Here is a 16,278-nt window from a genome sequence, read left to right as displayed (position 1 = left end):
GTAGGAGAAGGAGAGGAAAGGTTAATGCACTTCAGAAAAACCCGCTCTTGTTTGCCGCCCTCAGTTAAGCCCTTAGCCTGCCTCCCAAGCGCATGTGTGTCACAGGTCTATTATTCCATGACTCAACACATCCATAACCAGATCAAAGAGGTACGGATTTCAAGAAGATCCCTGGTCAGACCTCCTCTAACTGGGGTCTTGAGTTATCATGAGTTATGTAGGCTCACACCCTTTAATTAAATAAAGAGCAAATAAAACCTTAAAATACATAACAACAATCCCACATCCAAATCTTCAACTTTGACCCAACGGTGGAAATCCTTGTCGGCATATTCCCCTGACCCACTGCCCACCTCCACTCCCATTCTACTCTAAGAGGCCTGACCAAGAGCACTTCTCACTGTGGTCTCCTCTTCCGAAACTTTTACCCAGTTCTCCCAGTTCCAGTTCCCTCTGTGCAGCTCTACCAGAATCTGATGGCTGTCCTAAGCTCCCCTGCTCCCCCTGGATCTTTTCAGCAGGTCTGCTATCGATGTGACACACAGATGCTCTGCCATCCATCCTTCCTACCTGTGCAGCACCACAGGGATTGGATTGCCTCCCCTAAATTCCCTGCTCCCCCTGGATCAGCTCAGAGGGTCCGCTACTGATCTCCTTGCTCTGCCTTAATTCTTCTCTTTCTCTCTTGCTTGTAAAATGCGGGCCTTAAATACATTTCCCCGAGGCATCTCAATTCGCATGCAGCCACCCCATAATTAGCTGATCAGACTAATTACCCTGCGTGTGACTCTCATCCACACACTCCTACTGCTACCCATTATCTCCTGTGTGCTCACTTAACACCTCCATCTGCCAGCAGTCTCTCCCACCATGCAGCCTATGAGTGCTAAACTGACAGCCCTCCCTTCTACATCTGTGGAGGCACCGGCGTCTCCAAATCCCATGCACATCCCAAGCTCTCAGACACTCCAACTGCCGCTACCTGAGCGACAGACCACCGCACTAAGGATAGTGCATACACTTTTAACCTCCGTTTGTGCCTTCTCCTACACAAATAAGTCGAGCCCACGTTTTGCAGCTCTGTGATGAGACACAACCTCTAACTGGGGTCCTCACTCCCTCGTATATATCCAGGACAGTCCTTACATACTCCTTTGGTGGTCTTCTATCACAAGCTCTCTCCAAATCAATAAACACCACAAGCAAACGTTCCTGAAAAAGGTTCCCATGGTGGAAGAGCCCCTAATGATAGGTGGATTTGGAATGGGCTGTAAATCACTTGTGTTAAGGGCCTCGTCACATTACGCAACGTTTCCAGCATTTTCAGTCATGGCCTTCATCTTAGCGAGTCAGAGGCAGTCAGTTTGACATCTCGTGTGTCTCAGTCCAACTAGTTCACGACTCGCCCCGACCAGATCAAGCAGGTTTGGTTTTGTGTTTAGTCACAGGGGTGGGCTGTGTGCGAGCTGACAACCAATGATTGCTCATCCAGAAGTACAGATCACATAATGCAGCGATGGGGAGGAAAGATGGTGGGTGTTTTGGACCCCACAAAAGGAAGAGAAGCTCGTCTGTCTGATGTCTCATGTTTTACATTGCACAACAGAATGGAAAGATGGAAAAAAAGACCAAAGATTGTAGCTGAACTCGTTGTTCATTAGAACAAGCTAGACGAGAACAGGCCATTCAGCCCAACAAAGCTCGCCAGTCCTATCCACTTAATTGAATTTTTAAAAATCGCTAAAGTCTTACTGTCCACCACACTACTTTGTAGCTATTTCTGCATGTCTGAAGAAAAAAAAACTTCCTAATGTTTGTGTGAAATTTACCCTTACAAAGTTTCCAACTGTGTCCCCGTGTTCTTGATGAACTCATTTTAAAATAATAGTCTCGATCCGCTGGACAATTTAATTCCCTTCATAATTTTAAACACTTCAGTCAGGTCTCCTCTTAATCTTCTTTTGCTTTAACTGTAAAGGCTCAGCTCTTTTAATCTTTCCTCATACAGTAACTCATCCCCTGTAGCCCTGGAATCAGCCTAGTTGCTCTTCTCTGGACCTTTTCTAGCGCTGCTATGTCCTTTTAGTGGCCTGTAGACCAAAACTGCACACAGGACTCCAAATGAGTACCCTAAACATCAGGGCGCTATATAACCTGACATTCTGTTAGCCTTCTTAATGGCTTCTGAACACTGTCGGGCAATTGATAGTGTTGAGTCCACTATGACTCCTAAATCCTTCTCATAAAGTGTACTTTTGATTTTCTGACCCCCCATTCTGTGTTCAAACTTAACATTTTTAGAACATTAGAACACTCTAGACGAGAACAGGCCATTCAGCCCAACCGAGCTCACCAGTCCTATCCTCTTATTTCTTCCAAATTAACATCAAGTCGAGTTTTGAAAGTCCCCAACGTCTTACTGTCTACCACACTACTTGGTAGCTTATTCCAAGTGTCTATCGTTCTTTGTGTAAAGAAAAACTTTCTAATGTTTGTGCGAAATTTACCCTTAACAAGTTTCCAACTGTGTCCCCGTGTTCTTGATGCTCATTTTAAAGTCCCAGTCTCGATCCACTGGACTAATTCCCTTCATAATTTGAAACACTTCAGTCATGTCACCTCTTAATCTTCTTTTGCTTAAACTGTAAAGGCTCAGCTCTTTTAATTTTTCCTCATAATTCATCCCCTGTAGCCCTGGAATCAGCCGAGTTGCTCTTCTCTGGACCTTTTCTAGTGCTGCTATGTCCTTTTTGTAGCCTGGAGACCAAAACATCACACAGGACTCCAGATGAGGCCTCACCATATTAACCCTTCGTACAGCACCGGCACTGTCAGGCAGCACATCATTGGCTAATACAAAAAGGGGCGTGCACAACTGTGCTGGAAGGTCACATGCTGGTAGTGAATTTGACAGGCCCAGCGATTATTCATTGTGTAAAATGATGAGGTCCGGCGACGAGATCAGCAACTGCAGTCAGCAGCACACTCTGCGACTAAAAGTCGCGTAATGTGACATCAGGTGAAAACAGAATTACCGTCAGTGGGAAACAGAATACAAATCCTTGTTAAAACTTTAAATAAAGTAGTAGCAGTTGGAGTGTTACAGTGAAATTCATCACCAATCTCTCTCCTGCACCATTACTAAAGAATTTAGATGTTCATAGATTTTAACATTTAGAAAGAGATGAATTTGGTCTGAAATTTATAAACACTTCTCTACAGTGATCAGAAACTGGTGTTTGGCATAGATGAAGAATATAAAGAATTTATTTTTCCCACAACACTGTGCGCCCAGCAGGGAAGAGAAGACACAGAGGCCGACGCCAGCTTAAGCAGAGGAGACGCTGTTCTGTGTCTCTGATCTGAATGGCATCCATTCTTTAATCCACTGTTGGCGCTTTGGGGGAGAAAAGAAAAAAGAAAATCGCCAAGAATAAAACTCCCTAACCAGGTGACCTTTTCTTGTAATATGTGATTTCCAAGAATTTGATGTTCATGTCACAAATAAATTACTCTGCATAGAGACTCTAACAATACGACTGAAAATGCAGGGCCTATCAAACGTCTTGGGCCCCCTTGGAAGTTCTCACATTTTATTGTTACACAACATTGAATCACAGTGGATTTCATTTGGCATTTGTGACACAAAAAGACTTCAAGATGGTCAAAGAGTCTGGACAGCCTTGAGTTGTGTCGCTCTGTCAGCCGTGCACATCTGGACGCCGCCCTTTCGTCTTCGTTCAACTGTCAGGCCACACGTGGCTCGTGAGTGAGCAACCTTTGTCAAGCCCAAGCACAGCTGATATCGGCCTCGACTCATTCGGTGTGTGCCTCGCTGTTTATTACAGCACTGTCCTTGATGTCGTACCCCAGGGGTGGGCAGCATTGATCCTGGAGGGCCGCAGTGGCTGCAGGTTTTTGTTCCTACCCAGTTTCTTAATGAGAAGTCAATTATTGCTGATGAAGTGACCTTTCGATTCTTCATTTTAGTGGTCTCGCCTGTTAAGGTTCCCCACCTTTACTTGTTTATTTCAGTCTTAAACAGCTGCACTCACTGTTTTTAAGTGTGCCTTATTAACAATAAGATGTAAATGACAAAGGAGCCAGCAGTTCTCCATCTCACTTGTTCCTCTTTACACCTCATGAACTGTCTGGGGTACTTTTCATGCATTGCAAAACTCCTTTCATTAAAGAAATACCAATGAAGGAGAACCCTTCCTCCCCAGTGCAAACTCATTTACTGGTGACGTCAGCACAGCATTCAAGCTTTTTCCGCATCGTCGCCCTCAGTCTTGATGCACATTCCCCACATCAATCAATTCAGTTGTGCGTCTCCACACAAAGTTTCTTTCATTTTTGGTAGCAACGAGAAATCAGAATGGTGCTAAAAAAGGGGAATATAGAGAGGGTTCAAGCAAAGTAAAGTTTCAGTGGTCAGCTTTGTAGTGATGCGCCGGTGACCTCCTACTTCACTGCTGCTTCCCTCTCGTACCACCCGCCATGACTTCCTTTTTATTTTAGAAACTCAGGAAAGGATAAACTCGATCTCCATTCGATGTGCCACTAAGAACTGAAGGCCAAGGACTTTTTCAGCACTTCCCATATATAGTGAGGTCCCCCGGGGGTCCTGCAGCTCCCCAATCTCCCAACACACAGACTTAGACACAAGTTTGCTGTTTACAAAAGGTTTTATTTTGGTGCGAAACTCATTCAAGGAATTGTAGCCAAACCACCACAACCACAGCACGCTCCTCCGCTGCTATCACCAGCTTTGTCCTCCTCCTCCTCCTCCCGACTTTGGCTTCTCGATCGAAGTGGGGCTTTTATGTAAGCACTTCTCGTGTCCTGAAGCTGGGTGGAGGAACTCCAAATCCCAATAATACTCTGTGGGAATCTGTGAACCACAGACCTGGGTGGTCTGCCATGCACTGTTCTGGGAGAGACAATGCCCTCCACACACTGCCTCCCCCTGCCCTATATATATGTATAGTCAGTCATTCTCCAACCCGCTATATCCTAACACAGGGTCATGGGGGTCTGCTGGAGCCACAGGGCACAAGACAGGTACAAGACAGCCCAACACAGGGCACACACTAGGGACAATTTAGGATCGCCAATGCACCTAACCTGCATGTCTTTGGACTGTGGGAGGAAACCCACTCAGATACATGCAAACTCCATGCAGGGAGGACCCGGGAAGCGAACCCAGGTCTCCTTACTGCGAGGCAGCAGCGCTACCACTGCGCCACCCTTATATGTAATATATGCTTACATATATAAACCACAAGAGGGTGCCCCAGACCACAGACACAATAGCACCCAGCACACCTATGATCTCAGATGAATGTCTTTATTTGACATCAGGCACCTTTCCAATGGAGCATCTGCCAGATCAACACAAGAATGTTCACAGTTAACAAGTTCTTCTCTCCTTCCATCCTCCAAGTGAGGTTTGCTCACAGCCTCCCAACACTGACACCTCGAGGAGATGTGGTGGGCTTCTTTTAAACAAGACCCAGGAATGCTTCCGTCATTGCAGCAGTCATACAGAATCCAGGGTAGTCTTCCACTGGCAGCGCCCTCTTGTGGTATCCAAAGACCCCAACAGGGCTGCTCGTCTTACACTCCAACTCCCATGCAACCCTGCAGGAGTCCTCACTGGGAGCAGCCTGGATGGGCACTGCTACCTACCTTATAGAAGAATGAACTGCTTCCATATTTGACCAGTTCATTCATTATCTTTTTACCCTGACTTGGATAAGGATTGCCAACCATCCCAGCTGAGTTACAGCTCCTTCCATGCTGTCCTTCCATTATTGCCTCTCGGTTTTGTCCCATTTGGGATGCCAGTCCAACTGCCTTGGCAGCAGCAATAAATGTATTGTGTATAAAAATAAATATTGCACCTAAACGTGGGAAGCCCATAGCAGATGACCTGCCTGTGAAGGTATCCAGGAGTGATCTTGATCTTGTAAAGAGTCAATCTGCATATCTGCTTTCTCAGGCCACCTTTATCCAGTTCAAAGTCACAGTGAGCTGAAGCCAGCGTTGGCAGCTTTGGGTGTCAGGTGGGAACCAATCCCGGAGGGCTGCCAGTCCATCTCACGGCCCATTCACACTCCCACAGCGTCAGTTTAGTGTCTTCGGCTCACCTGATGAGGGTGGGATAAAAACTGGAGAGCTTGTAGAAAAGCCCACACAGACACAGCGAGAACACGTAAGTGCAGCACTTGAACCTGGGATACTGGATTCAAGAGGCAGCACTGCTAACCACTGCCCTACTGTGAACCACCAGCCAAGCACATCATGATAATAATTTGCAGGAATCATGGGACGCTTTGGAGTCACTATGGGCTCACATGCACACTTTTGACACTAAATGGTCGTCTTTCTCCTTCACTGACCATGTGCTATTTTGGTCATTTTATTGAGTCTCTGTCTTGTAATAAAGCGGTCAAAGTGTGAGCTGCTCCACCGCTCGCTTGTCCAGTCTTGTAATCCTCTCGGCACCAGCTGGTGTTCAAACTTCCCCTGTCCTGTTCAGATTCTGTAAAATCTGAATTTGGGTTCACCACACACCTCATGTCCAACCTAAGCTTTCAGCCACAAGCGATCTTGGCACGTGACCTTCTGTGCCCCCAGGTCCTTGGTAGTCGTGTCACTTCACTGCTCTCAGGCTGACTTGGTCTCCTTCTCCCTGTAGGCTGCCATTCATTTGGTTGCCTAAACATGATGGTGCCAAAGAAAGTTCAACGTCTTCCATTTGATAGCACCACCACTCCTGAAGGGCGCTACTGGTCACTCTGATGCTTTCTTTCCAGTATACAGTCATATGAAAAAATTTGGGAACCCCTCTTAATTCTTTGGATTTTTGTTTATCATTGGCTGAGCTTTCAAAGTAGCAACTTCCTTTTAATATATGACATGCCTTATGGAAACAGTAGTATTACAGCAGTGACATTACGTTTATTGGATTAACAGAAAATAGATAGATAGATAGATAGATAGATAGATAGATAGATAGATAGATAGATAGATAGATAGATAGATAGATAGATGCAATATGCATCATAACAAAATTAGACAGGTGCATAAATTTGGGCACCCCAACAGAGATATTACATCAATACTTAGTTGAGCCTCCTTTTGCAAATCTAACAGCCTCTAGATGCCTCCTATAGCCTTTGATGAGTGTCTGCATTCTGGATGGAGGTATTTTTGACCATTCTTCCATACAAAATCTTTCCAGTTCAGTTTAATTTGATGGCTGCTGAGCATGGACAGCCTGCTTCAAATCATCCCATAGATTTTCGATGATATTCAAGTCTGGGGACTGTGACAGCCATTCCAGAACATTGTACTTCTCCCTCTGCATGAATGCCTTTGTAGATTTCAAATTGTGTTTTGTGTCATTGTCTTGTTGGAATATCCAACCCCTGCGTAACTTCAACTTTGTGACTGATGCTTGAACATTATCTTGAAGAATTTGTTGATATTGGGTTGAATTCATCTGACCCTCGACTTTAACAAGGGCCCCAGTCCCTGAACTAGCCACACAGCCCCACAGCATGATGGAGCCTCCACCAAATTTGACAGTAGGTAGCAGGTGTTTTTCTTGGAATGCGGTGTTCATCATCCGTCATGCAAAGCGCTTTTTGTTATGACCAAATAACTCCATTTTTGTCTCATCAGTCCAAAGCACTTTGTTCCAAAATGAATCTGGCTCGTCTAAATGAGCATTTGTATACAACAAACGACTCTGTTTGTGGCGTGAGTGCAGAAAGGGCTTCTTTCTCATCACCCTGCCATACAGATGTTCTTTGTGCAAATTGAGCTGAATTGTAGAACGATGTTCAGATACACCATCTGCAGCAAGATGTTCTTGCAGGACTTTGGAGGTGATCTGTGGGTTGTCTGTAACCATTCTCACAATCCTGCACATATGCCGCTCCTGTATTTTTCTTGGCCTGCCAGTCCTGCTGGTTTAACAGTAACTGTGCCTGTGGCCTTCCATTTCCTGATTCCATTCCTTACAGTTGAAACTGACAGTTTAAACCTCTGAGATAGCTTTTTGTAGCCTTCCCCTAAACCATGATACTGAACAATCTTTCTTTTCAGATCTTTTGAAGTTGCTTTGAGGATCTCATGCTGTCACTCTTCAGAGGAGAGTCAAAGGGAAGCACAACTTGCAATTGACCACCTTAAATACCTTTATATCTCATGATTGGACACACCTGTCTATGAAGTTCAAGGCTTCATGATCTAATCCAACCAATTTGGTGTTGCAAGTAATCAGTATTGAGCAGTTACATGCATTCAAATCAGCAAAATTACAAGAGGACCCACATTTTTGCACAGCCAAGTTTTTCACATTTGATTTAATTTCATACAACTAAATACTGCTTCACTAACAATCTTTGTTTGGAAAACACCCCAGTACTCAGATGTTCCTAGGAAATTAAACACATACCACTGTTATATTTTTTGTTGAAAGGAGAGTCAATTATGATGCAGGCTGAGAGGGGATCCCAAACTTGACAGCATTGACAGTAGAGACCCCAGGTTCTCCAGCAGTGTGACCCACCACTTAAATGTGGGGCTTGGAGAACCCTATCTTTAAAGGGGGGGTGGGGGGGTTCATCAAGTAAACAGTTTATCTCAAATTTTAGTTGGCCAAGTGGAAAGGCGCCATAGTGGTCAGCACTGAGCTGTAAGCTCAGTTACTATGTGAGTGGACTTTGCACATCAAACCCTGCATCAGAGTGAGTTTTCTTCCAAAATCACTAAGATGTGTGTGTTTGGTGACTCTAGACTGGCTCAATGGAAGTCATTGTACCTTCTCAGGGCAAGCAGCCCATCCTAGGTTGGCACCTGATGACGTCATGATCAGTTCAGGGACACTGGGCCAGAACCTGACTGAGCAGATTCAATAAGAATGGACAGACAGCCACCTCTTGTCTGTGGCCTCCATCACTCTGTAGCTTCTGAAAAAGTCTTCAACGTTTGCAAGGTGCAGGGTCACTGCCCCACTAGCCGGGTCCTTCCATCTTCAGATCCACCGTCACTTGTAATTGTACCCTTTCAGCTGCATGTCCGCCTCTTCTTACTCCTTCCATAATGTCCAAAGGGTGCTGCTTTCCCACTTTTTTGTAATATTACCCATGACTTCCATGGAAAGATGCATTGATTAAGAATAGTAAATATAAGGGGAGTGCCATGGCACAGTGGCTGGCGCTGGTGCCCCATGTGTTCTGGGTTTGAATTCCATGACAGGTTGCTGCCCGTGTGGAGACGGCAAGTTGTTCTTCTCATGTTTGTGTGGGTTTTCCTCTCACATCCCAAAGATGTTTTTCACTTCCATGTGCATGAGGGTGCCACGTGCTGTTGGCCCCCGGCTTGCTCAGTTTGGTTCAGTGTGCTTGAGAAAATTAAGATTATGTCATAAATTTGTGTCCCCCAACGTTCATGGAGTTGCTCACCAAGAAAAGTGGTCACTTGGTCAAAGTGAAATGACCACTTGAGCCCGCCAGGTCAAGGTATTTTGTTGTAGCAGCTCCCAGGGGGTCGAGAACATCGGCAGTCACCTCCTACACCACTTGACCCCCCCTGCTATTCTGACAGATTATTTCTCCTTTCCTGTCTACAGGGAGCGATGGTGCAGACCAGTGGCATCTCGACCAACCCCTTCCTTTAGCCACCGGGGAGGATGTGGCGCCTGTCCAGAGGATGCGCCAGACCAACACGTCGATGTTTCCCGTGACCTTCCATTCTTCAGCCGACATTGCGTTTGATTTGATTTTCTATCCACCGCTATCCAGATGAAACTTTCTTGGTTGGGCCAAAGTAATACACGGTCCCATGTTGTGTTTCCATCATTCAGCTGAGGTCGAGTTACACCAAAAAGAGCAAAGGGAAGATGCGATTAGTGGTGACGGAGCTCATCGTACATTTCTATTTTTATATTGGAACAAAAGGGGGAATGAGAAAACGTCCCGAAGGCCATCATAGCATACGAGCCGATGCATGCGTGTTGGCCTGTCTAGGTGGAAGCCGAGTCCTCGTCTTTAGCACACGTCTTTTAAACACGGCCGACTTCAGGGTGCATGTGGCTGGTGTTTGTGATCACGAGTGTACATGCCAGGCCTGATTAAACGCCACTTGGTCTTACGCGCCCTCCGCTGCTTCTTTGGTTTTCTTAAAGTGTCACCCAGGCCTGCCAGTGGCACTGAGCTTACAGGCGCCCCCTTGTGGAAGTCTCGCACTCTTCCTCTGTTCCTTCCAGTTTGACCCAATGTCCAAACAGCTCTACCCACCTTATTTTCCCTTCTGATTTGAATGGTGCAATGGCAGGGTGGTGCGCCCTCATGACTCAGTCAATGTCCACATGGAGTTTGCGGGGTCTCCTGGTATCTGTTTGGGGTTTTCCTCACACGTCCCCAAACAGTTACGACCTGCAGTTGGGTTCCACTTGAATGTAGATGCATGCCCCACAGCCCTAGAGTTCAATAGACTGGCACCACGGACCAGGCGAGGGGTTGGTGCCCATTGCTGCCAGTTTTATCTCCAACCCCAAATTGGATTAAATGGAATTTAAATGATGTGTTATGTATGTTCTTACTTTTTATTAATCCCATTACAATCAGGGAGGCACAGTGGTAGCGCTGCTGCCTCACAGTGAGGAGACCACAGTTTGTGTCTGTGTGCCACTTAGTTGAATTGTTGATCTTAAGTTGGCCCGTGTGTGTGTCCTTGGGAGGGTGTGTTTGCCCTGCGATGGCCTGGCACCCGGTCCAGGGTCTGTTCCTGCCTTGTACCCTTATGCTAGCTGCAATGGCTCCAACAGACCCTTGTGACCCTGTTCAGGACTAAGCAGGTTAGAAAATGACTGACTGACATTCCAATCAATGAGATGGAGATCCATCATGGATCAATCCGGTAAATTCCATAATAGTAATACCAGGGATAGAAGGACCTCTAGGGAAGGTAACTGCGGGTGGGAGTCATTTGGCTTGCAATAGGCGGAGGTTTGAAGGCCTGGAAAGTGGATAGAAAGAGCGACACCCAAGCATGGTAGAGTTGGGATGGAAACGTCATCCATGAACCTGAGAGACGCATGGAAATGGCGAACATTAATAATGAACTTCAGAGGTTTGACAGACATGGTGGTCTCAAGTGCTGTAAAGAGGTAGTGAGGGAAAACCTCATTTTGAGGGAAGGAACATTGAAGACAAAGGTCCACATCTCTGTCCACGCTGCAAGAAACTCGGCCCGTGAGGAGTTACATGGAGGATTTTTGGAAGAGAGTGAGATAAAGGAAGGGATAAAGAAAGGGAGAAGAAGAATGTGGAGGATGGATGACATCTGAGAAACGACAGGCAGCTGTGACATCGGGCAGAATCTTTTAACCTGGCAAAAGACAAGGAAGGTCAGGTGGAAAGCAGTGATGGAAGCAAAGTCTTGGGTTTGAACTTCAAACCATGGAAGTTCATGGATGGATGGGTGGAGGGATGGATGGATTGTTGGATGGGTGGAGGGATGGATGGCAGCACCAACACAATCACCAGTATATCTGTTGTCCATTTTAAAGTCTAGGTGGGAAGAAAAGAAATGCTCTTCTCCCCATATGAGGAAGATGTCCCACTCAAGGACACACTGCTACTCCACTGACCTGGTGTGAAGAGTTGAAATCAAAAGAGAAAGGCATTAAGGGTCTGACAAGGGCACTGAGCAGGTGGGGGGGGCGGGGGGGGGTATGGGGGTGGGAGGGTTGTAGGATTGGTGCGGAGGACCCTGGAGGTCTGTCTGAGGACAATGAGACCTTCATGTGAGGAATGGCTGTGTGGAGGGAGGTGCCGTCCATGGGAAAGATAAAGGCAACCACGACCCTGAAACATGACTTGAGAGCTTGGTAAGACCTTCAACGGGGGGGTCTCGTAAGACTGTTGAGGAAAGCTGAAATCATGACGAGTGGGACAGCTGCACACAGAAACAACTGGGCGTCCAGGATTGTGTGGATGGTGGAGGAGAAGGTAAAACTGAAATACCTGAGGTGCTTAGCAATGGGGGGGCAATTCCTTTCTGTGGATGACAAGAGACATGGCAGAACTTTGAAGATAGGCGACTGTATTAGTGGCGCAGTGGTAGTGCTGCTGCTTTGCAATAAGGAGACTGTAGAAGATTGTGGGTTCACTTCCCGGTTCCTCCCTATGTGGATAGCACTTTGGGTACTGAGAAAAGCGCTATATAAATGTAATGAATTATTATTATTATTGTTTGTTTGGTGGCTTTTGCAATATAGAGGTCCTTCTGCCAAACCACCCCCCCAGTTGTCTTTAGATCTGATGACAATGCCATCCTGGTGGTGCAGAGTGTGTAGCGCCTGAAGTTCAGCTTGATGACGGCTGAGACCCCCAAGGGCCGCGTCTTTAACTTTCTTTCATTTTCAGTGCGTTTCCGCTTTGCAGATGCACACTGATGTCAGCCTCGGCACCCTCAGATTCAGACAGTCCAATATGAGGTGGTCCATCAAAAATACCGAGCCTTCAAAAAAGGTTAAATGGGGCTAAGCATTGTTCAATTTGTGTCAAATTCTGAAAAGCTTCTGAACGTTCTCCATGCAGAAACTGACGATTTTGTAACGTTTAGTAAAGCAAGACCCCCTTCTGCCACTGAAGGTCTGATTGAGTTAGAGAAATCATGAGGGTCCTGAAGCTTTATCTTGAACGTTCGCCTCATACAGTGGACTCGGACCCCCCTCACTATTGGCACACTTCACTGTGTTGTACGTTTAACACGTTCACTTATTGGGCGGACACTTTTATCTCCAAGGCGACTTACACCGTCTGTGATCCTATTGGCTCCGTTTCTTTTGTTTGTCCAATTGGAGCACAGACAGGTCATGTGACTTGTTCAGGGTCCCACAGTGATGGGATTTGAACCCACAGCCTCAGAGTTTGAAGTGCAGAACCTTAATCATTAAGCCATTTGTGCCCATCAGTCCACACTCAAGTGACCCCACGGTGACAAAGTGGAAATGCGCTTTCAAAAAGATTTATTAAAAGTCCACATTCATGGAAGTTTGTAATGACACTCCAGCTTGTGCTCAGGTCTTTAAAACCCCTTGAGATGGGCCGAGAACTCGACTGGAGTCCATCTGTGGCCAACTGAACTGATTGGTCATCGATTAGAAAGACACCCACCCGTGTTATATGGGGTCCACTCAGAGAGCATCTCTCTGTAAACCTCCGTGGTGAAACTGTGGTGAAGCACTGATCAGGGCGAGGGAATCAAACCGTTTGGAAAGCGCCGAGTGTTCCCAGGAGCACAGTGGCCTCCATAACTGTGAAATGGGAAAAGATTGGGACCACCGGGACTCTTCCAATAGTGGGCCATTTGGCCAGACTGAGTAAGAAGGAGGGAAGTGACAAAGACCCCCAGTGGTCACTCTAACAGAAGTCCTCTGCTGAGAGGCTGCCAGAAGAATGACCACCTCAGGTGCACACCATCAGTCAGGTGTTTGTGGTGGAGTGACAAGATGAAACCCACTCTGGACTGAAAGGGGGGGGATGGCGGTATTTAAAGGGTCCTCAGGTCTGATGAGACACAAATTGAACTCTTGGGGCAGAACTCTGAGCTCTCTGTCTGGAGAAGACCGGGCACTGCCCACCAATACTATCACTGGAGAGAGCATCATGCTATGGGGGTCCTCCTCAGCAGCAGGGACAGGGAGACTGGTCAGAATGCAGCCAAATACATAAAGGGGTCCTTGAAGGAAACCTGCTTTAGAGTGCATGGGACCTCAGACTGGGGGGCTGGCTCACCTTTCAGCATGACAATGGCCTGAAGTGTACAGCCAAGACACCGCCGGGGTGGCTTCAGGACGAGTCTCTTACTGCCTTTGAGTGGTCCAGCCAAAGCCCAGACTTAAACCCCATCAGACATCTGTGGTGAGACCTGAAGATGGCCGTTTACAGAGGCTTCCTATCCAGTCTAATGGAGTCTGAGAGGATCTGCCAGCAAGAATGAGCTACACTGGCAAAATCCAGGTGGGCAAAGCTTGTAGAGACTCACCAAGAAGCCTCAAAGCTGGAATTGCTTCCCAAGGGGCTTCGACAAAGCAATGAGTTAAGGGTCTGAATACTTCTATGAGTGAGAGATTCCAGTTTTGAATTTTAATGAATTTAGGAACCTTTCTGAAAAAACATTTTCACTTTGTCATTCTGGGTCATTGAGTGCAGATTGAGGAGCACAAATTACAAATTCACAGATCTGTGAAGTAACACAAGCAATGGTGGCCTTGTGCTGTAAAACCCACGTGGAGTGCTGTGTTCAAAAATGACAAAAAAAGACAAAACGAGTGAGAAAAGGTCCAGCTGGGAGGACTAGGGGTGGACCTCCGGGCTGAAAGGTGGGAGCTCAGAGTCGAGACTGAAGGAGTTGAGCCTTCACAGCTCATTAAGAGGTGACGTGATCCAAAAGGGAACTAGGATGGAGGACGCAAGCTGCTAGTAACAAACACCTGGAATAAATGAGTGTGGAGCGGGTGGAGAACACCGGAATACTCCGGGAAACTTCACAGCTACACTGAGTACGTGTGGAGAGGAGAGACTGCACTTAACATTTCCAACCTCAGAACTCTTTGGGTCTCTCCATGGAAGCTAAAGATCAAATACTGGACCTTCCATAACACAACTTCTTAAGAGTTTTTGCCATCATTACGCAGCTTACACTAAACAGACCGTAGAAATGAGCATCAGCTGAAGGCAGTGGCCTGGAAACTCCGAGTCTGCTGCTGCTGCTCCTCACGAGCACTCGAGGACAGACAGGTACTGCGCAAGTTAACAGCAATGGCAGCAGGCCGGGCCTGTCACAGAACACAGACGAGCTGCGGAAGAGCTGAGGAGCCGTGACAGTGCCATCCGTCACGTGATCTGTGGCTCTGCGACGCCAGTCTGGGCTGGGCTGGCAACATCTCTTCAAAAGAGGACCACCGAATCAACAGGCTCATCAAAAGGGCAGCCTCACTTAGGAGACAAAACTGAGTGCCATTACGCACAATCAATCAATCTATATATCTATTATATACTGTCCATCACTTCTGTCCATCTATCTATTATATAGTGCCTTTCATATCTATCTATAATAATAATAATTCTATATCTATTAAATGGATGTGACAGGCACTACATAATAGAGATAATTATTATTATTATTATAGATAAATGGATGTGAAAGGCACTATATAATAGAGATAAAATTATTATTATAGATAAATGGAGTTGAAAGGCACTATATAATAGAGATAAAATTATTATTATTATAGATATATAGTGCCTTTCACATCTATTTATCTATAATAATAATGTTATCTCTATCTATTATATAGTGCCTTTCACATCCATTTATCTATAATAATTTTATTTATTATATAGCGCCTTTCACATCTCTCTCTCTCTCTGTGTCATCTAAGATGTGTGTGGTGGCTGCCAGCATTGTGAGGAGTTCTCCGTGCCTGTCAATGGCCGTCCCCCTGATTCAGATACACAGATCCTTTTCTTCTTCTTCTGTCTGTGCCTTTTGCTCTCTTTTTCTCCTCAATCTGACCCCTTAGTCAGACGTGCTCGTTTAACATGGCGCTCAGCGTCCTCTCCAGCTGCTGGTGAGATATAAGGGGCCTGGACGCCTGACACCCAGCCTGCTCCTCCGTCATCTTGGCTGCCTTACCAGTTCTGCCCACCATGCACAACTAACCAGGGGTTGCTCCTTAAGGGAGCGCACGTGCAGCTGTTCCCCACAAGGTGGGATGTGAAGTTGGATCCCTCGCCCTCCGTGGCTTTTCAGTTCTGTCACCTTGTGCGTATTCACCAGTGGCTCAGGAGCCTGTGGACAAACAGGACGCGTGCGTTTAATGGCAGGTGTTTGACTTTTCTAAGCAGGTGACCCATTCATTCATACGGCAGTCTGATGGCCCTCCACACAGAAGACGGATCCAGCACGACACTATCCTGCTGCCGTCGAGTGGATAAAGTAACCGAATGCTCAAACAAATCCTGAATTACGTGATTTGCCACTCTATGGTAACTCATTAATATTCATGAGTCAGGTGGAACCGTCAAACAAAAAGCACAATGGCGCACAAACGAAAAGCCACAGAGGCAGTTTTAGAACAAACTGAACTGAACTATGAGTTGAGTGAAGCGATAGTGATGGCAATGTGAATTTGTCTTCAGACATTCACTCGGACCGTGAAGCCGATGCACTCTACGACCGAACCGCTGC

General features: G+C 46.4%; 1 protein-coding gene across 2 annotated transcripts in view; it reads left to right on the top strand.

Annotated features, from left to right (window-relative positions):
* The window catches only part of agfg2 (ArfGAP with FG repeats 2), an 83,140-nt gene extending 72,541 nt beyond the window's left edge, over positions 1-10,599 (top strand). For both annotated transcript variants that reach the window (XM_051924878.1, XM_028798402.2), the window contains exon 13: positions 9,647-10,599. In XM_051924878.1, coding sequence (XP_051780838.1) covers positions 9,647-9,694 — 48 coding nt within the window. In that variant the 3' untranslated portion in view covers positions 9,695-10,599. The remainder of the gene's footprint in view (positions 1-9,646) is intronic.
* Positions 10,600-16,278: the final 5,679 nt, after the last annotated feature.

This window comes from Erpetoichthys calabaricus, chromosome 3, assembly GCF_900747795.2.
Source record: "Erpetoichthys calabaricus chromosome 3, fErpCal1.3, whole genome shotgun sequence".
NCBI classification, from domain to species: Eukaryota; Metazoa; Chordata; class Cladistia; order Polypteriformes; family Polypteridae; genus Erpetoichthys; species Erpetoichthys calabaricus.
The sequence above is the reverse complement of the archived record's forward strand: the minus strand, read 5'-3'. Positions and strand labels throughout refer to the sequence as shown.